This window comes from Pagrus major, chromosome 7, assembly GCF_040436345.1.
Source record: "Pagrus major chromosome 7, Pma_NU_1.0".
NCBI lineage: Eukaryota > Metazoa > Chordata > Actinopteri > Spariformes > Sparidae > Pagrus > Pagrus major.
The window spans coordinates 32,692,356-32,713,237 of NC_133221.1; the positions used below are offsets into that span (position 1 = coordinate 32,692,356).

General features: G+C 39.8%; 1 protein-coding gene and 2 long non-coding RNA genes across 3 annotated transcripts in view; 1 reads left to right on the forward strand and 2 right to left on the reverse strand.

Moving 5' to 3' along the window:
• The first annotated feature begins 134 nt into the window (after nucleotides 1-134).
• LOC140999103 (uncharacterized) lies at nucleotides 135-1,326 on the forward strand. Its single transcript, XR_012179475.1, has 4 exons — nucleotides 135-236; nucleotides 680-785; nucleotides 892-947; nucleotides 1,090-1,326. It is a non-coding gene; the product is annotated as an uncharacterized lncRNA (long non-coding RNA).
• Nucleotides 1,327-4,263: 2,937 nt separating this feature from the next.
• LOC141000188 (uncharacterized) lies at nucleotides 4,264-5,430 on the reverse strand. Its single transcript, XR_012179522.1, has 4 exons — nucleotides 5,365-5,430; nucleotides 5,154-5,263; nucleotides 4,979-5,047; nucleotides 4,264-4,411 (listed from the first exon to the last, which is right to left on the reverse strand). It is a non-coding gene; the product is annotated as an uncharacterized lncRNA (long non-coding RNA).
• A 3,995-nt stretch (nucleotides 5,431-9,425) lies between these two features.
• Nucleotides 9,426-20,882, reverse strand: part of tm9sf4 (transmembrane 9 superfamily protein member 4) — a 30,243-nt gene continuing 18,786 nt past the window's right edge. The window contains exons 9-18 of the mRNA XM_073471141.1: nucleotides 20,094-20,164; nucleotides 19,782-19,914; nucleotides 19,119-19,200; nucleotides 17,252-17,327; nucleotides 15,246-15,329; nucleotides 13,744-13,919; nucleotides 13,544-13,607; nucleotides 13,217-13,336; nucleotides 11,981-12,070; nucleotides 9,426-10,286 (exon numbers count right to left, since the gene is read on the reverse strand). Coding sequence (XP_073327242.1) covers nucleotides 10,137-10,286; nucleotides 11,981-12,070; nucleotides 13,217-13,336; nucleotides 13,544-13,607; nucleotides 13,744-13,919; nucleotides 15,246-15,329; nucleotides 17,252-17,327; nucleotides 19,119-19,200; nucleotides 19,782-19,914; nucleotides 20,094-20,164 — 1,046 coding nt within the window. The 3' untranslated portion in view covers nucleotides 9,426-10,136. The remainder of the gene's footprint in view (nucleotides 10,287-11,980; nucleotides 12,071-13,216; nucleotides 13,337-13,543; nucleotides 13,608-13,743; nucleotides 13,920-15,245; nucleotides 15,330-17,251; nucleotides 17,328-19,118; nucleotides 19,201-19,781; nucleotides 19,915-20,093; nucleotides 20,165-20,882) is intronic.

Consider the following 20,882-nt stretch of genomic DNA (forward strand, 5'->3'; position numbering starts at 1 on the left):
CATATTTTGGTGTTATCAAATTTTTAATGACAGTGATGCAATGGACATTTAAAATGTTCATTGTATTAAATGACTTTTCAAGTAACGTTGCACCAATTTTTACTACATATGATATGTATTTGTCTTTTAGATCATTCATGAGACACAGGGGGCTAAATCCCTCAAGATGGGCATGTGAGACCATGCCCCACCCAATCCAAAATGATGCAACGTCCTGTGGGGCCTATGCATTGAAGGTATACAGTATGATTAAGCATACTATAAGAATTTGAATGTTTAATCACAAGCAGCAAAACCTCTTGGGTCATCAAAATAGCAAGTTTAATTGATAATGTGCACATGGCTATTGATGATTTGATGTAGTCAATCTAGAAACATTTACTAGAGACGTCTGAAAGTTGTGTACAACTCACATTAACTCCATCATTGATTAGATGTTATAAACTCTGAACTTTGCCTTAAGTGTTTGATGTTACACAAAAACATGTTTAATAACCATGCATGGATGCAAAGGCAGTCAAATTTTACATGCATGGGTTGCTTTAATTAATTAAAATTACACAAAGATTAAAGCTAATGTTGATGTTGGGCATTGTACAGTTCAATGAAATTCAAATAATTATTTTAGGATTACTGTTCCTTCCCATGATAAATACATTCTTGCATCTTTTATTCACAGTTTGCTGAGTGCATCTTGGGTGGACTGCCCTTGCAGTTTGACAACTCCACTACAGGTGTCAACCATATAAGAGAGGGCATTGCAGTCTTTCTTCATGAGAACACAGGTTATTCTTTTTTCTTACATTTTAAAATTAAGATATATTAGGCTCATTTGCTCTGACAAACATTACTCATAGTTAAGAAAATTATGTTTATTCCATGTTTTTGCAGATGACTTGTCAAACCTCTGTCACATCTGTGGGGAGCTGGATGGGGACACCAATTGGGTAACTGCTTATGTTTTCTTTGTCCTTCTTAAGCTTTTTTTGTTTTTTTTGGCTAAACATCATTTCAAATTTCATGAGAAAATGAATACACAAAGCAAAAAACATTTTAGTGTTTAATATTGTAAATGTCTAATAATTTCAGATTGGCTGTGACATGTGCCCACGGTGGTACCATAGCACATGTACAAAGAAGCCAGGCAGAGGAAAAAAGAAGACATTTGTTTGTGCAGCATGCCAGTAGCAAGGGTAGCTACTGGCTGGTAACCCCAATTGTATATAGTTGAATTTTGTTATATTTTTTATTGTCTAATGTATATAGTAGTATTTTTGTAGCATGCTGTTAAGACATTTAATGACAGTTCATAGTTCATAGTTAATGTATGTAGCCTAAGTATGTATATGTATGTAAAAAATAATAATATTTTGTGATGACATGTTTGGAGTGGCTTACTTATTTTAAGATGCTGTTTCTATGGTCATAGGGTAGGAATATTGTTTTATTGAAGACATTCTTCAGATGATTTTAAGTATCAGATTTGAATGAGATCAAGTCATTTTTAGGCAGAAATCACCATTCAGTAACTGCATTTGGCCTCCAATCAATTTTTGGCAGGTGAAAAAGCACATTTTGTGTTGTAATGGTCCTTTAAAGGAGTTCCACATGGCCCTGTGAGCTTTAGTGTCTATTTTATGAAGCTCTTGGATGAGATCAAGTCATTTTTAGGCAGAAATCACCATTCAGTAACTGCATTTGGCCTCCAATCAATTTTTGGCAGGTGAAAAAGCACATTTTGTGTTGTAATGGTCCTTTAAAAGAGTTCCACATGGTCCTGTGAGCTCGAGGGTTTATATTATGAAGCTCTTGAATGAGATCAAGTCATTTTTAGCCAGAAATCACCATTCAGTAACTGCATTTGGCCTCCAATCAATTTTTGGCAGGTGAAAAAGCACATTTTGTGTTGTAATGGTCCTTTAAAAGAGTTCCACATGGTCCTGTGAGCTCGAGGGTTTATATTATGAAGCTCTTGAATGAGATCAAGTCATTTTTAGCCAGAAATCACCATTCAGTAACTGCATTTGGCCTCCAATCAATTTTTGGCAGGTGAAAAAGCACATTTTGTGTTGTAATGGTCCTTTAAAGGAGTTCCACATGGCCCTGTGAGCTTTAGTGTCTATATTATGAAGCTCTTGAATGAGATCAAGTCATTTTTAGCCAGAAATCACCATTCAGTAACTGCATTTGGCCTCCAATCAATTTTTGGCAGGTGAAAAAGCACATTTTGTGTTGTAATGGTCCTTTAAAGGAGTTCCACATGGTCCTGTGAGCTTTAGTGTCTATATTATGAAGCTCTTGAATGAGATCAAGTCATTTTTAGGCAGAAATCACCATTCAGTAACTGCATTTGGCCTCCAATCAATTTTTGGCAGGTGAAAAAGCACATTTTGTGTTGTAATGGTCCTTTAAAAGAGTTCCACATGGTCCTGTGAGCTCGAGGGTTTATATTATGAAGCTCTTGAATGAGATCAAGTCATTTTTAGCCAGAAATCACCATTCAGTAACTGCATTTGGCCTCCAATCAATTTTTGGCAGGTGAAAAAGCACATTTTGTGTTGTAATGGTCCTTTAAAAGAGTTCCACATGGCCCTGTGAGCTTTAGTGTCTATATTATGAAGCTCTTGAATGAGATCAAGTCATTTTTAGCCAGAAATCACCATTCAGTAACTGCATTTGGCCTCCAATCAATTTTTGGCAGGTGAAAAAGCACATTTTGTGTTGTAATGGTCCTTTAAAAGAGTTCCACATGGTCCTGTGAGCTCGAGGGTTTATATTATGAAGCTCTTGGATGAGATCAAGTCATTTTTAGCCAGAAATCACCATTCAGTAACTGCATTTGGCCTCCAATCAATTTTTGGCAGGTGAAAAAGCACATTTTGTGTTGTAATGGTCCTTTAAAAGAGTTCCACATGGTCCTGTGAGCTCGAGGGTTTATATTATGAAGCTCTTGGATGAGATCAAGTCATTTTTAGCCAGAAATCACCATTCAGTAACTGCATTTGGCCTCCAATCAATTTTTGGCAGGTGAAAAAGCACATTTTGTGTTGTAATGGTCCTTTAAAGGAGTTCCACACTGTCCTGTGAGCCTTAGAATTTATATTATGAAGCTCTTGAATGAGATCAAGTCATTTTTAGGCAGAAATCACCATTTGGGCTCCAATCAATTTTTGGCAGGTGAAAACTGTATTTTAGGCATAAACAATATTAGGCACAAAACACATCCAAACATGGGAAGCAAATACTATAGGGCCCAGATCAGGTAAAAAACAATGCAGAGGAAGGATCATTGCAAAAGTGACCATTACTTTATTGAAAACACGTTGTAACTTGGACTCGGAGGAAAGCTTAACAAAGGAGGCGTCACTGTGTGGCGTAAACTCTGATATATAGTGCTCTGGCTGTTAAATCAAACATACTGTAGAGACGTGTCTATCACGTAATTGCCATGCCTTAGTTCGCTACAAACTACACTTCTTTTGGCCACAGTTGTGATAATGTGTGGTAAGTGTGTGTGTATATGCACATTATGACCGTTTAATCCAAAGAAAAGCAGACGTTTAATAGCGCTACCGCTCAACGGGCTGCTGTGCGCGCTCCCTCGGCCACAAATCAGATTCTGGCAGACGATCACTTTTTGGCACGACACCTGTACGTGGTCTGAAGATAGAGCGTCATGGCAAGCTTTGTCTTTTTCCGGGGGAGTCGCCGGCTCAGCCTAAGGGCTGAATGCCAATCATATTTACTGATTAAAACATGTAATACTGAACAGTTACAAGGAGGAAAACAACAGAGGCGAAATAAAAAGACGAGGAGGAAAGGTCCGATTCGTTACCTAGCAACCAGAAGATTCTTTGTAGCAACATAATGTCTGTTACACTAACGGAAGACAACGCAACACATTTCTATTTCTAAATAAAAGCATTTGTTATTGTAACCTATTACTATAATTATTAATCTATTGTCAGAGAAAAATATTTACAACAATATGTAGGCTAATGTTTCCATACTATCACATTTATTTTTGTCTGTATATGCCTACCGGTATGTGAATCGGGCGCGATCGCGCGCGTGCGTGCGTGCGAGCGAGCGAGCGAGCGAGAGAAAGAAAGGAGACACCGGGCGTTCACCAGCAAAAACTGAACGGTTAGAAATGAAAAGAGGGAAATCACAGAATACAGAATATGTCCAGGAGACTCATCAGGACGTGATGTAGGAAGGATCATGTTACCCTGGGTTCAAAGATGAGCCAGAACTCCAGTATAAAGTTTTAAGACAACACTTGTTTCTTTATTTATACAAAAGTTATATTTAAATCTATTTATTTATTGGCACATGTAAAAGGAGCAATAATGATTAAAACATCTCCTCTAATGATCAGGATACAGCCGGCCTGGCTCCCTCGGGCTTACTGCGAGTGAGAGAGGGGATAGACAAAACAGTGATTTATAACATTACACACACGCACCTGGCAGTTACTATAACACGGCACCTCTATAGAGCAACCAAACACTGCACACGCTCAAATGCAACTCCTGCCGGTGTACACAGCAAACCCCTAAGCCCCTCGAGTTAAGGCAGACTGAGCACGCTTGGAGATGGAAGCCGACTTAACATGGTCAATAGGTGGGAGAGTGGTAAAACAAACAAAACAAAACAAAAACAAACAAACAAACAAAATAAATGATGGCCCAGCTGAACAGCTCCGCTCTGTGTAACTTAACACGAGGCCATCAAGGAGCACAATCCTGCTCCGCGGTAGCTGCTCAACTGAACACATCAACTAAACCACAAAGAAGAGGAAAAAGGAACAGCAGTCAGGCCATGCACAGCTGTTCCTCATGCACCTACAACACAAAACAAATACTGCTCACAAACAAACATTTAGCAAGCAAGCCATGCAACATACAAGCTATAAAACATCCATCATGCAATATTCCAATACAGACAACACATGGAATAAAATTAATTATGTTACCATACGACTGTCACAGGGTGCACACACACCGATCTGACCGACCCTTGTTGGCTCGCTTCCCTCCTGTAACTGTTTCAGTGACAACAAAAATGCAATATGGTCAGCATCAACATATTCACACACGCATATGCTGGGGAAACAGTGGACACTTTATTATGCCTAGCAATCAACATACCTCCTGTTCACCAGCTCATTCCTACCCAGGAGCCCAACCTGCTCCGTGTTTCAGTGTATGCGCTGGGCACTTGTTGTGCAGTTTTAACATACAGGAACGGCACCTAACAACTTGAAACACACAACCACACAAATGTACTAATGTCGTGTGCCTCTACATATATTCACAATTTGCCAATTCTCAGTATGGTCTGAAAACTCTAAAAACTTACGATCGGCAGTGCCCTCACACAATCCTCCTCACCAGCCTGCAGCAAATCAGCCGGTGAGGACCTCAGACAGACAGCTGCCTTTCTGCCTGATTAGGGCCTCCTTAAATCTGCCTGTCCGAATTTATAACCCCGCCTCCCTCCAGCGGCTACAATCAGATGGTGGCTCAGGTAGCGATGAGGAAAATATATATGGCTGCACATCTGTCAGCTGCACTGTAAGCAGGTGTAGCCTACACCATGCAGACATTTCTCAAACTTTATTTTGGAGGCTCAGGACAGACTAGATCAATGCTCCCCAATTCTCATTATGGAGCATTGCGAGGCACCTTCGCGCTGCAGGACATCTCTGATCTCCGAGTGTCTTCCCACTCTCAAAAGGTTCGCAGATTAGATCTGCATAAGGCTGAAGTGCGGTCATTCTACTTGGAGAGTCTGCGATTTCAACTTTCCGGCTCACTTCCTACCCCTCTGACTCCGCAAAAATCTCCCAGCATTCCCCGAATTTTCAGAATATCAAAATAACAAAACAATACAAATCAAAAACTTCATTTTCACGTTATTCTGTTTTTGTTTTAAAACAGAATAACAGGCACAAAATGTGGTTTTGTGTTATTCTGTTTTTCCTGTTTTTTCGTTCTGGGTTTAAAAGAGAAAAACAGAAAAACAAACTTGTTTTTCCGTTTTTTTTATTTGGTTTTGAAACGAAAAAACGAAAGAACGTTGGGTACACGGATTATGTAGGCTAGGCCTAATGATTTCCTCATTAATAACATGTATTATTTCACCCACCAGCAGCTCACCTGATATTATCATTGTGATTATTATATAATCACAATGTTTAGTCATAGGCCTACCTGTGATCCGCGCATCATCACCGGGAAAGAATCAAATTCATGCGAAATGAAAAGCCATAATATGTGTGAAGCAGTGTCCTCAATGTGTGCTGTAAGCCCAAGTGCCGTATAGCTCTGAATATTCATTTAGCCACATTTGGCTACTGCTGACAGATTACTGGTTGTTATATAGACTATTAACAGAGGATGTGCGATGACTTTGCAGCCGATTCGTGTTGAAGATGATGAAGTTTTGAGGAGGAGGCCACCCCGCATAGGCAGACCACTGTTGCCTTGCACTTATTGTGGACGGGACACGGCCTACAGCTAACTATGTTAACAATATTGAATGGTAAGGGATTTATTAACTCTAGATAAGGGGTTCCTTAGCAAGACAAAAATGACACATGAAATTGTATTTCAGAAAATCCTTTGACAGACTATAGCCTACTTTCTTTTTCAATTGAGTGATAAAACGTTACTGAATGGGAAACTGAGTGAGTACATGGATATTTGTTCAGTTAAAGTCAAAAATAGGAAATGAGAAAATGAGCCATGCACTGCATACATGAATACCAGAGGATGACACTGTGATTTCAATGTAAATTTGTTTTATTTTAAACCACAATGTATATTAACAGAAACTTTCATAATGAAAAACTGTCTGAAACATGTAAGAGGGGCACCTGAAGCCAAAAAATAATACATTAAAAATTAAAAATCATGTTAAAATTGGAAATACCACAAATGTTAACCTCATGATGGCACCACAGGAGAAGTCAGGGGATCACCAAAGTCAGTAGGATTAATTCTCTGTGGAGAAAAATGAATGTCTGCAAAGTTTTGTCACTTACTTCAATCTGAAACTGACCTGCATGCGTAGAAATTGGTGGCGTTCCCCCTCTTAATACTTTAAAAACACACAGGAAACTGATTTACATATTCAACATGTCATCACTTTATTGTTTTGTCATTGTACATTTTGTAATTGAACATTCTGTAAAAGAAACACAGAAAAGTAACAGATACACGTTCCTTTGACAGTCATCTGAGCATCATGCTTTTGGCTAAAACGATGACAGGATCATTACAGAGAGCGCCACAAACAGCAAAACGCAACAAATACAAAGCCACTTTCTATTATTTACATTGTAAACCCCTGGATCATAGACACATACACTCAGAACTCGGGCCTCTAACTATAAAAAATCTCCCCTGCCATGTGCACTTCAGCAGCAGGAGGCGTTACTGTCCGTCTTTACAAAAGACAGCAGCCAAGTGTCAGAGCTCAGTAACTCTTTGACATGATACAGAGAGCAGAGGGTGGTGCATTTAAGTGCAGATGGTGTTTCAAAGTCTGATGGAATGGAAATAACTGAAAGAGTAATGGTCAATCCATGAATACACTCATTTGAATTGAGGCAACCTCTTGGGCTTTACTGAGCAGTCATGTCCTGTAGCAAGGGGAGGGTAACTTCAGTAATTTAGCTCATCTCATTCTCTTCAAGCAGCTCATTTATAGCTCAACAAGTGTTGGCTTAACTGGTTATAATGAAAGAAGGAGAGGGCACAGGAGGATGAATCATTCATTCATTCAAATGTTTTGTCCCTGGAGAATCAGGGTTGATCTAGGCGCCTGTCTCTCCTCTGTACAGCCCCGCACTGAAAAATCACCTTTACTTTGGTGCAAAAACAGCAATCACTAAAAACTGACCAGGTGAAGCACATCAGTTACTCAATCAAATGAGTAAAATGCAACTCCAATAAATATTCACCCAAAGGGCTTAAAGTACAGTGCTGGGTTCAGTTTCCTTTCCTCTTTGAGTATTTGTTTAGAAGGAGCTTGTGATCATTGCAGCTCTGTGTTGCTTGTTGGAATTCAGTCGTAAGAATATTCCAACATCTACTACTAAACTCTAATGTTATTGTACCAGTGGAACGTATCTGTCACAGGGAAGCAGAGAATGATAACTGTTCTGTGCTTGAGATACATAATATAGTTAGAGTGATATTGATCTGCCTATTTATTCTTTTCAAAGCAATGGTTTGCAATTTTGGTAAAGATGCTTATTTTCTTTCTCATTGAGTCATATGTATGCTAAATATGAAGGTACCTCCAGCAGCTGGTTAAATCAGCTAAGCATAAAGACAGCAAATAGTGAAAAACAGCTGGCAGCCTGGCTAGATTATGTAAACTTGCTGGATGTAGCTTCATATTTATCAGCAGGCAATGGGAGTGGTATCAATCTTATCATCTAACTCTTGGCAAAAAAGTGAATAAGTGTACTTCAATAAATGTCAAACTATTGCTTTAATGTCATGATCATGATGTAATTTGATTGAAATATATTGTGTAGTTTAGCTACAGTCAAAAGTGGTTTTCTGTGGGAATCCTTTAGCCCGAGTTGCTATAAAACAAAACAATTGAATCAGATACCACCCATGTTCAAAATGCATTTTTAGTTTTTAACTGAAAAATCTCTAGAAACACAGAAAAATATTACCACATTTTTGTTTCCCAAAATACTGCATATCATTTGACAAAAAGTGAAAAAACACAAGCTGTAATATGTATGGGCATCTGTAAAACACTGACTATACAGATATGATAACACTGTGGATTACAGTTAAATGCTCTGCCTCCCATGACACCCAAGCACTGTCAAGATGATATCTACCATGACTGGAAGAAACACAGAGGAGATCTTGCTTGCTTTAAAAAAAAAAAAATCACTTTTCATATTATACATAAAATGTATCATAAATCAGATTCAACCTTAAAGAAATGAGGCATCATTTCTCATCAAAAATGGGCCTTTTAAATAACCTTCACACACAGCAACTTTGCCCTCTCCTTCCATTACTGCATAGTTCAGTAGGCGTTCAGCACTGCTAAGGCTACACTGACGGCATGGCTAATGAGCAGAAAAACATACTTTTTATCTCAGTTCCTGCTGGAAAAGCTTCAACCACATCTGTTTGTGTTGTAGATTTACAATAATAAAAGGTTACTCCTCTTTGTTACTTCTTTCTTTAGTGTAGCTTTTCCTTTTATCCACCCCCAGTAGCTTCAATGCATTGGGGCATCAGGTTCATAGTCTAGTCAGACCTGTTCTGTATCATTTAGAGCAAATAGACAAATATTTGGACATTAATAAGAGACACACTTTGGAAGGAGAAGCTCATGTTGATAAAGTTGTGGTTAACACCAGGACATGGACACTGGAGTAAAAAATAATAGAATGTTTAATTTATCCTTTCTTGTGTTACAATGTAGAACTTCCCAGCATATTTTCCATTCATATCAGTTCAACACAACAAAGATAACACCATAACCACAATTAAGACTCCCCAATCCTTCCCTGATCTACATCGTCTCCAAAATGAAAAAGTGATATTTTAAAACAGAGTATGTAAAGCGTAAAGACAGAATTTTTAAATCAGATGAAAACAGCTTCCCAGAAGATGACTGAAAGTAATTAAATCAGAGATAAATCTTGTGATGACAAAAATAAAAACCTGGATAAGTTAGACTCCTAACACAAATGAAAAGACAAAATGAAAATGTGCAGAAACCATCATTTGACAAGATTTGGCCCACCGTGTTGTGTGCAAGATGAAACAGCTGAGGACATTGACTGTCTCATCAGAGGAGAATTCCCTCTGGGTTTCTGTCCTGGAAGGAGGATGGGGGTAGAAGCAAGGAGGGAGAGGGAAAGAGAGAAACAGCTGGTTTAGCTCTGCCACCTTGCTGTTCTTCCCCATGAGGCCAGTGGGTGGGGCTTTTGCGCCGTAAAAAGCACCCCTCTCAGTTCCCTCGGCACACAAGTCAGTGCTTGTTGGACATGAAGAGTAAAAAATATATACATTAAAAAAACCAGAATGTGACCAAAAAACAAACAAACAAAAAACTATAGGAACAGCAGCATCAGTGATGACTCAGTCGATCTTGACTGCAGCGTAGATTTTCCTGATGAACATGTAGGCTGCATAGAAGCCAATCGTGCCAGTTAGCAGCCAGAATGACAGGACCATCAGGGTTGTATAGCCGAAGTACAAGAGGGAAGGGATGAACTCCACAATGTCCAGCTGGAGAGAAATTAAGAGAAAAGAAATCTTTTTCACAATGCTGTCCATGTTTTGTTGTTTTTTGTTTTTTTACATTTGTTGATTTTAGTTTCAAGGAACAGTTCATCATCTCCTCCCTTCATGCTGATGGAAAGTCAGGTGAAGTTTTGTAGTCCACAAAACATTTCTGGAGCTTCACAACAAAACAGCATTGCAGCGTTGTCCTAAACAACTGAAGTAGCTGGAGACTTGTTTTAAAATGGAAAAAACAACAGGCAAAACATAAAGTGGCTCCATACAGCTTGTTCGCCGTAATCCAAATCTTCTGAAGCTCTGAGATCCTAAATTGGTTTGAAAAGATGTTATATAAACCCTTTTTAAAACCAAAACTTTCAGGTCAACCGCTTGGTATGAGTGTAATTAGCATCTTTTAAAATTAACTTGGGATCTCAGGGCTTCCAGTAATTTGGACTTCTTCAAACAAGCTGTATGGAGCCATTTTATGTTTTTGTTGGGTTGTTTTTATTAAAACGGTCAAAAACATTCTAAAATATTTAGAATATAAATAAAATAAAAGGGTTTATAAAACATCTTTTCAAATCAATTTAGGATCTCAGAGCTTCAGAAGATTTGGATTACGGCGAACAAGCTGTATGGAGCCACATTATGTTTTGCCTGTTGTTTTTTCCATTTTAAAACAAGTCTCCAGCTACTTCAGTTGTTTAGCAGAATGCTGCAACTCTGTTTTGCTGTAAAGCTCCAGAAATGTTTTGTGGACTACAAAACTTCACCTGACTTTCCATCAGAATGGGGGGAGGAGATAATCATTGAATTTTAATTTTTGTGGGGTGAACTTATCTAGGGATGCACAATATGGATTTTTATTTCAACCAATACCGATAACCAATGGTTACCTTCTCAGCCTCTCTTGGCCAATTGTGATCAGACAGCTGATCATTTAAATTTTTTGTGTTCTAAAAATAACTTCCTGAACTGTAGTTTATTCACACCTGAGTGTAAGAAAGGCTCAGATGTAGTGATCAAAGGTGGATGATTTCATATTCCACAGCTCTTCCTACTATTATACTGGAGTGTGTACATGCTGTGCTTGTTAAGTCAATTAAAGACTTTTGACTTTGTATTATCCTTATTTATCAGCTAAAATTACACAAATATCAATAAATAGAAGACAGTTTCAATTTCCTAATATCGCCCATCTCTAAACTTATCCTTTAAGGGGTAGATACTCCTGCATGTTAGTCTTCACCTCTATGTAATTGGTTAACAAACCTGTTGTACCACTGACCTTCTGATCAGTGGACGACCCGGTCTACCTCCTGAACCACAGCCACCCAATTGGGAGTTACTACAATTAGAAGCAACTTACTGAAGGGTTGAGTGTGGACAGGAGGGGCTGGGGATTGAATAGCCAACCTAGGCATTAGTGGACAACTCACTCTACCACTCTCAACATTACCTTTCAAAACTTAGCGCCCCCCAGTTATAATGCAGGTCAAACATTTGAAGTCTTGGGCCTAACTCAAAATAATGTCGATGACGTCATCAGTTATAATTATCATTAAAAGACAAAAAATGACGTGTATAATCATTCCAATGATTGTTACAATAGTATGTCCATTTAAAAAAGAACTAGAATCAAAAGAAGAGTTTGCTGTAGATATGTAAAATGTGTGAAACAGCATCTGGGCTTTTACCTTGTTGACAAAGTAGAAGACGGCATAAATGAGGACGTAGAACGCTGAGCCTCCTGAAACCAGGAAAGTTCTCCACCACCATCGGTAGTCCTGATGTTGACGAGAAACAAAGAAAACACAGCACATGAGTTGACTGTACAGATGGTGCAAATACGGTTCAGGTACAGGTAACAGTGCTGTGTACTGCTGGATGATGATGGCAACAGCATTTATTTCTAACATCAGCATACTGGAAGAGACATCATTTAATATTGAGAACAAAACCTTTTATGTAACAAAACAGCATTCACGCTGAAATTGCTCATTAATTGTAACTGGAAACCCTTTCCATACTTGCTAGCTTTAAATTTTAAGTAGTAATGACATATTGGGTTGCCAGTTTTGGATTTTGGCAGGTGTATATTCTCCTTCAGCTTCCACACATCGGTATTTAGCTTTGAACCCTCTGAAACCTTTGAAACCTCAGCTTTTTCCTCCGTTTTCATTCCATTTATTTCCATGCCTTCAGCAGAGTGACTAAATGTGTTAGCTTGACATGACATACCGTACACTGTCACTTTCAGAATAATTTGGGCTATTCACAAATGCTGTTGATTTAAATGGAACTGAATAGTGACTTTCTCAAAGGGCCATAAATGTGCCTCCAGTGACTAACAAAGCTGCAGCAGACCCCCTGTCTTGGCAGTAGAGGCTGACAGCTACCGCTCTCTGGGAATTTTTACTTCCTTGTGTTGTGGTGTTTCCCCATATACATGCTGTCTTTTGCCAAAGCTATCCAGAATCATAATGTACCATTTGGGCTCACCTTTAAAATTCACAGATCCTAGCAGCCTTGCTTTTCGATATTAAATCTTGACGTCATTCTGTTCAGTTCCCCTAATTCCATCACCTATGTTGGTGCTTATACTGGCAAATAACACAGGCTATAATAACAAGCTGCTAGGAACCTTGGAGTAATATTTGATGCCAAGTCAAAAATGTTGTTGAATCTTGTTTCTTCCAGTTTAAGATAAGTTGGCTGATATACAGAAAGCTGTAAAACTTTTATCTATTCTCGACTTGATTATTGCAATGCACTGTGCTGTGCTCAGGGATCAGTCAGGGCTCCCTCCAACATCTCCAATTGGTTCAAAACGCTATCCCCTTGAAAAGAGCTGCAGAGCTTTTCGATCAAACATCTGCCATGCAAACAAAAGAGAATGGTAAATTGTAGTCTACACTATTAAATGAACTCACCTCTGCACAGAGCTGGAAATAAACCATGACGATACTGATCTGGGAGCAGGAAACCACCAAGATAATGAAGACCAAAAACAGGAAGCCGAAGAGGTAATAGAACTGATTCTCCCAGATGGCCTACAGGTGGTGAAACACACACTGATGTTGACATTACTGTGCATATGAGGACCAAGGCACTGACTTCACATCAATGACTTCTCTTTAAATGTAACTGATGAACAATTTTAAGGTATTCTATCTGTACTGAGTTACCAACTGGTAAAGATGAGTTGATTTGGCTTTGCATCGATCACAATGCATTCAGAGCAGAGCAGTTGGACTTACACTGAAAATGAAGAAGAGTTCGATGAACATGGCACCAAATGGTAGGATCCCAGCCATCAGGATTCTAGTGGAAAGAAAAGATTCTATAAGAAATAAAGAAAGCCTGCCTTAACTCGAAAGTTCAAATGCCACACTGTAGCCATCAACAATCCCAGTATCTGGCATAAGAGAGCAGATTGTTGGACCTGCTTAACACTCACCCTACAAACTTGTTCATGTACCAGCGCTGCTCTGGAACCTGCCGAGGGATCTGGTTGGTGCGTACTGGGTTATCATATGGCTGTTTGCGGAATCCAAAGTAATAGCCCAGGTACACCAAGGGCATGGAGATACCGAACCACATACATAGCAGGGCCATCATTGTGGTGAAGGGAACCTGAGGTGATGAATGAATTAAGCAGGGACACAGAAAGAATTGTCAAGAGTTAAAAGAAAATGCTTAAAAGGAATAGTTCACTCTAAAACAAAATCCAGTCATTATCGTCTCACCCACATGCTGATGAGAAGTCCGGTGTAGTTTCTTATTCCTCAAAGTGCAGCTGGAGACCCGCGGGGGTACCCTCTGGCAGGAATAATCCATATAACGAGCGTAAGTGGCGCCCGAGACGAAAAGGTCCATAAAACTACACAAAAACTTTGTAATATTCCTCCATACTGCTCGTCCGCTGCAATCCAAGTGTCCTGAAGTGGCGACATCCAGAGTTTACTCGAAACGACGTCATTTAGTACATTTTTCTAGCCTAAACAGTCACTATGCTATATCTGCCTGGAGGCACGCTCCGCGTTCACGCAAGTCTCCCTCACAGCAGTTTGCACTACGGAAGCCGCGCCGGACAAGATGAACGAGACTCGCGATAGATACACACCGGTATTTACTTCCTGCTTTGAGCGACCGCACGACACACAAACACAAGAGGGATCTGCCTGCACTAGTGATTTGAAACTTTGAAACTCACAGCTGGATGTAAATACCGGTGTGTATCTATCGCGAGTCTCGTTCATCTTGTCCGGCGCGGCTTCCGTAGTGTAATCGGCTGTGAGTGTGCCTCCAGTCAGATATAGCATAGTGACTGTTTAGGCTAGAAAAATGTACTAAATGACGTCGTTTCGAGTAAACTCTGGATGTCGCCACTTCAGGACACTTGGATTGCAGCGGACGAGCAGTATGGAGGAATATTACAAAGTTTTTGTGTAGTTTTATGGACCTTTTCGTCTCGGGCACAATTGACGCCCGTTATATTGATTATTCCTGCAGGAGGGTACCCCCGCGGGTCTCCAGCTGCACTTTGAGGAATAAGAAACTACACCGGACTTCTCATCAGCATGAGGGTGAGTCAATAATGACTGAATTTCGTTCTAGAGTGAACTATTCCTTTAACAATCGATATGACTGCACAGATAACCTAAAAATTAAAACATGAATTTCTGACTACACACAATTAGAGAACAATTCTGAAGGCAGAACTCCAAGGTTTTGGTCAATGTGAATAAACATTGTCCTTGGTACTACCAATGCACCTAGAATTTACCAGGTCTAATAATTTATTTTGTTTCAAAACTAGCCTATACTTTTTTAACAAACCCTGAACATCACTATTACAATAAAGTAATTGGCCTTCTAGCATGCTGTTTCTGTATATGTTTTGAATGTATGCTGAATGCATACAATTTAGATTATGTGCATCTGAGTTGTGATACTCACTGCCCCAGAGGAGTGTTCGCCCCAGATGAAACAATTGAGGATGAAGCAGATTCCAAAAACCACTGCAGGATACAAAGTTGCTGTCTACAGTGGAGACAAAACAAACAAAACAAGCCTTTCTGTCACTTCAACACCAATGTTACCAGAATCAGAATTCCTTTATTTGTCCCACAAATGGGGAAATTTCTGTGTCACAGCAGCCAAAGGACAGTAATATTACAATAAACAATAATAATAGTAAAAATAAACAATACAATAAAAAAGGTAAGAAATAGAAATAGGCTTGTATATACATCGTATGTACATAATATTTACAATATGAACAGTGTAATTAAACAGTGTGGGCAGTGTATTGTTATTAATAAATAATAAATATGAGTATAAAAATTGCCCAGTTAGTGCAAACCTAAATGAGAAATGAGTTATGTATACAGTTTTTATTGCACAGTGCACAGTGAGGTCTACTGGGAGCAGTGCTGGTTGTACAGTCTAACAGCAGGAAGGAAGGACCTGCTATACCTCTCCTTCACACACTTGGGCTGTATCAGTCTGTCACTGAAGGAGCTGCCCAGTGCTGTGATAGTGACCTGCAGGGGGTGGGACTCCTTCACCAGCAGCGATGACAGCTTGTCCATCATCCTGCTCTCTCCCACCACCTGCACTGGGTCAAGAGGGCATCCCAGGATGGAGCTGGCCTTCTTGATAAGTTTATCAAGTCTCATCCTATCTGCTGCTGAGATGCTGCTGCTCCAGCAGACTCCTTAGAAATGGCTGATGCCACCACAGAGTCATAGAAAGTCCTCAGGAGTGCCCCCTGCACTCCAAAGGACCTGAGCTTCCTCAACAGACGGAGTCTATATATACCGCTTTTCCTCCAAAATTAGGATCTACACAGGTTTTTTAAATGCAGGTCAACACGCTAAAAATCACCTATTGACCCCATTCCCACTTCCCGCAGGCAAGGCAACCTGTCTGTGATTTTTATCTCAAGTGTTAGGTTGTACATCACTGACGTCAAGTTTCACATCACGAATGCACCGGAAACAGTTGTAACAGAAGAGAATACAACAATAGACCCATTGTGAAAGAAGCGTCTGTAAAACGGTGGATAAACTCTTCTGAGCATCACAACCCCCGCGACATGACTCGCTTCACTGTCATAATTTAAGCCATTCAGTCCAATAACATATGGAAAGTCTAGAAGAGCCACACGATTACATTATTTTATCCCCATTCAAATTAGCTGGCTCGGTTGGTGATCCAGGTATTTTCATAGCCGGGAAGTCAAGCTCTTCTGGCTTCAAAACACCACTGAGCAGCTTTCATAGGAATGAACTGGGCTCCGCCTCCAACGCTGTGTCCAGTAATAAAACATCCTTGAATAGTCCCAAAGTCCTTCCTTATTGACGTGCCACCAACGGATGCTGATAACACGTCATCACTTTGTGATGTGGAATTTAGCGTGTTCACCCGAGTCTTACGTTTAGATCAAAGCCAAGCCGAGCCGAGGTAAATGGTAAATGGACTTGGATTTCTATAGCGCTTTTCCAGCTCAAAGCCACTTTACAACTTGTCAGATTGACACATTCATACACTGATGGCAGAGGCTGCCATGCAAGGTGCCAACTGCTCATCAGGAGCAACTTGGGGTGAAGTATCTTGCTCAAGGACACTTCAGCATGCAGCTAGGAGGAGCCGGGATTCGAACCAGCGACCTTCCGATTACTGACCGACTCTACCTCCTTAGCTACAGCTGCCCCAGGTGGTAAACACTTGTGTCTACTACAGATTTAATCACCCGGGCGTAAATGAATAGTGTACACATTCCCATTGCACACAAAAGCCTGATCTTAGCGGGTTTAAGTGGGATTTTTGACCAGTGGAAAAGGGGTATCAGCCTATTAAAAAACACTGGGTATGCAACATTGAAAAATAAGCAAAAATACTAACTCAGGTGTTAGGAGGGGAAATTCTTTTAACACTGAAGTTTTAACAGATTGTCTTACACAAAAAGCTCCTTTCTTCCATCGATGGCCCTTCAGTGTGCGGTACAGTCTGCCAGCAAAGTAGCCACCAAATACACTGGAGGAGAAACATCCACAGGAAAAAGCAGCGTGAAATCATAGAAATGCACAGGTTATTTCTTAATTCCTGAAATCTTTGGAATGAAGAACGAGGACTGAAAACAAATGCATGGTTAAAAAAGGGAGGGTTACCCGAGGTGAGAAAAAAAAGAAGTCAGCAAAATATTATATAACCCTGTAATGAAGGAAATTATATTAAATATCCTGAGATCAATAAGAGCCAGACATCAAATCAGTTTTATCTTACTGGCAGCAACAGAAAAGTAAGAAGATTACAGAAGATTAAGATTTGTGACCACTAAGATTGGAAATTAGGCTTCATACAGACAGCTTTCATTTTAGTTTGGTAGTAATTATCTTAACAAGCATGCTGTGGTTGTGTTAGTTGAAACAACTACGGACAAAGCAGGTGAAAATATGGCTTTTCTACTTTTTACTTGAGTAAAATGTAAACTTTCACTTCATCTTACCATCCCCAAACAGCCTCTCTGTGCTGCTAATGCATGTGTCTGTCTGTATGTATGTGGAAGCAGAAGCTAGGACGATCATAAATGACAGCAAAATGTGGTAGAAACCCTCACAATAGTTATTTTTTGCTATCAGGAAACCATGTAAATGAAAGGAGGGCAATGCCTGTACACTTACATCATGCTGCAGAAGATATTTTGGGGCAACTTGACTATCAAAGTCCACTAAAAGTGCTTGTTTTTGTCACTGACAGGCTGATGTTGTTATTCTAAGTGTCTGATTGACAAGTGACATTACGGAAACAATTCTTAGTAAGACAGACCTTTTTGTTAAACAATAAGATCTGTTTTTGTAACCAGAAACACAAGTCTCATTTAAGGAGAAATCTCATTCTGAAATCCCGTGAGATGTGAGTTGTTGCAAAATGACAACTGTGCAGAGGTGAGTCAGACTTGGAGAGATAGGTTTGGAGTTTACTGCCAGCAAGAATTTTTTTTCCAAAGTTATGGCAGACTACTTAGCTGATTTTGACAATCTAGATGAGGAAACAACTGTAACAACTCACCTCGTGAGATTTCAGAGCGAGACTTCTCCGTGAAATAGACTTGTTTTTCTGATTACAAAAAGGATCTTATTTAACAAAAAGGCTTATCTCTGTAGGGAACCATTTCCATGATGCATCAGACACTTAAATTGACATCAGCCTGTCTGTGACAAAAACAAGCACTTTTAGTCAAACTAACTTTGCCAGTCAGAGTTGGCCCAAAGGATTATGTTGTGGCCATTGCAGTCATGTTGCTGCTGTTATCTGAGGCGAGCTACTTGACCAATTGCAAAACTTTCGGTAAAAGCAACATTATGTATCTTTTTTACCTTAAAATAACAGCTTTTGATGGTACAGTGTCTTGTAATAGGATAAATGGTGTCTCTGTCATAGCCACTCCACCCCCCCATCGCTTGTTTCTGCACTGTGTAACTTCAGTGAGAGGGTAGGATCACAGCGTTACATGTTTACTTCAACATACAAGTTTTCAAGACATAACATTGTTATGACATAATGAGTTTTGTTTGTAGTTAGCATCTTCATTGGGTCTGACAAATTGTTACAGACCTGGGATTTGTATTGACCACAGTGGTGTTGCACTCCCTAACCCTAACCCTAACTGTGGGGGACACCATACTGCACAACATGTACATTTTGACAGAATGTTGCTTTAAGTATAAATCATTTACACACCAAAACATGTAAATATAGGGCACAGGTTTAGAAATACCAGAATCCCCCCTCAATGACGATCAGAGAGATGATTACGGCTCTTACCCCATGAACATGAAGAGGAAGCAAGCAGTGGTCATCAAGGCTCCTCTACTGGACGGAGACAACATACCCAACATGGCTACAACTACGCACATGCACGCACGCACACACAAACACAGACAGACACACACACACAGAAACATCGTGTTACAATCCAGCTTACATATGGCCATAGAAAAGTGATTAATACAGGTAAAAATGCTACAAATCATTACAGAGCCCCTTTGAAAAATCTGCTGACCAGCCCATCCAATGCTTTCTAATTAGTGTTATACCTTGTCTGTTTAATCAGAATGAAATCATACCAAAAGTGATTTTAGACCACGACATTCTTATGAATATTAACTATGAATATTAACTCTTATCAAATAATTTCAATGACTAAAACTATAACCTTGATTTTGGCATCAAAATCAAACATTTATGCGTGCATGTTACCGTTTAGAGCGTTATACTCCTTCAAAAGAACATCTAGCTGTTGTTCATGTCATGTGCTGCAGCTACATTTCACATTTGTTTTTGCACAGGCTCATCTTTGCTGCTTTATAGAGTGAGATCATGTGAATGAGAGCCCTGTCACATTGAGAACATTCCTTTGGCACGGTTTCGGATAAAGAGAATTGATGATTAAAAAACACTAACAAAAAAATAAATACACAAACTCACAGATGACAATGAGGACCATGCAAAAGAGCTGAATCCCTGAGCCCAGCAGAGAGCTGAGGATCATGGGATACTGAGGTGGCCTGAAGACATCACCATGGACATTCTTCCATCCTGACTCCTCCATGGTATCCTCCTGATAAGGGAGTAGAACATTTTTTTGGGAATATAATAAACATTAAGAACCCAAAGCTAATTTCAGTAACACTTAAAGCAGTTACTTTGAAATCAAGTCAAATTGCTCAATACAGTCTATCAAGACTCGCTAGAAGTAAGCCAACTGTCAGGTGTTTTGTCAGGTGTGTATTTTCTTACTATGTCATCCTCTCTGTTGTAATTAGCAATGTCCTTCCTCAAGGTCCTGATAATGATCATACTCAAAATACCTGGGAGAGAAAAATATATAGATTTAAACCACATTCACAAGCCTGAGTCCAGAGAAGTGTGAAGAAAGCAAAAGGCAACAATGTTGCAGAGCTCCAGACGTATTTTTTTCCCCCACTGTCCCGAAAAACTATTTCAAACGTCTTGATGTGAAAGTAAGCCGTCTCAAAATTGAAGTGCTATTTCTTCACTTTGTTATTATTATCTATAGCTTTTAGTGAAAATGCATTAGCATTCTACTATTCCTACTTTAGTAGCCAAGATGAATTTAGTGTAAACTTGTTGTGCTGTCACATTAAAGCTTCATGTTTCTCTGGACTCTCGGGACGGACACGGCTTGGCCCTACTGTGGAGCAGGTCAATAAGGGCGCAGCTTGGTTTGACTCAGTGCAGGCAAAAGTGCTGGTGGAAAAACGGCATATGAGCTAACAGTATGAGCCAAGCATAGAGTCTTTATGTCCTCATTGTGTCTGTGTTTTTATTTCGATTAGTTTGTAACAGCCAGCAGCAGTGCTGATACAGTGGATTATGAACTGCATTTTCCCCAGTAAACACACCAACCTCTCTGGCTGTCACAGCTATGTCTCTGGGCTAGGGAGAGCCGATGTCCAACAAGGAGTAGCGCTGGAGGAGAAGAGACCCTGAGAGGAGCAGTAGCAGGCCTGGGGAAGGGACGCAACAGCTTGAGAGGTTGGTGTGTTTACCGTGGAAAGTCTGAGT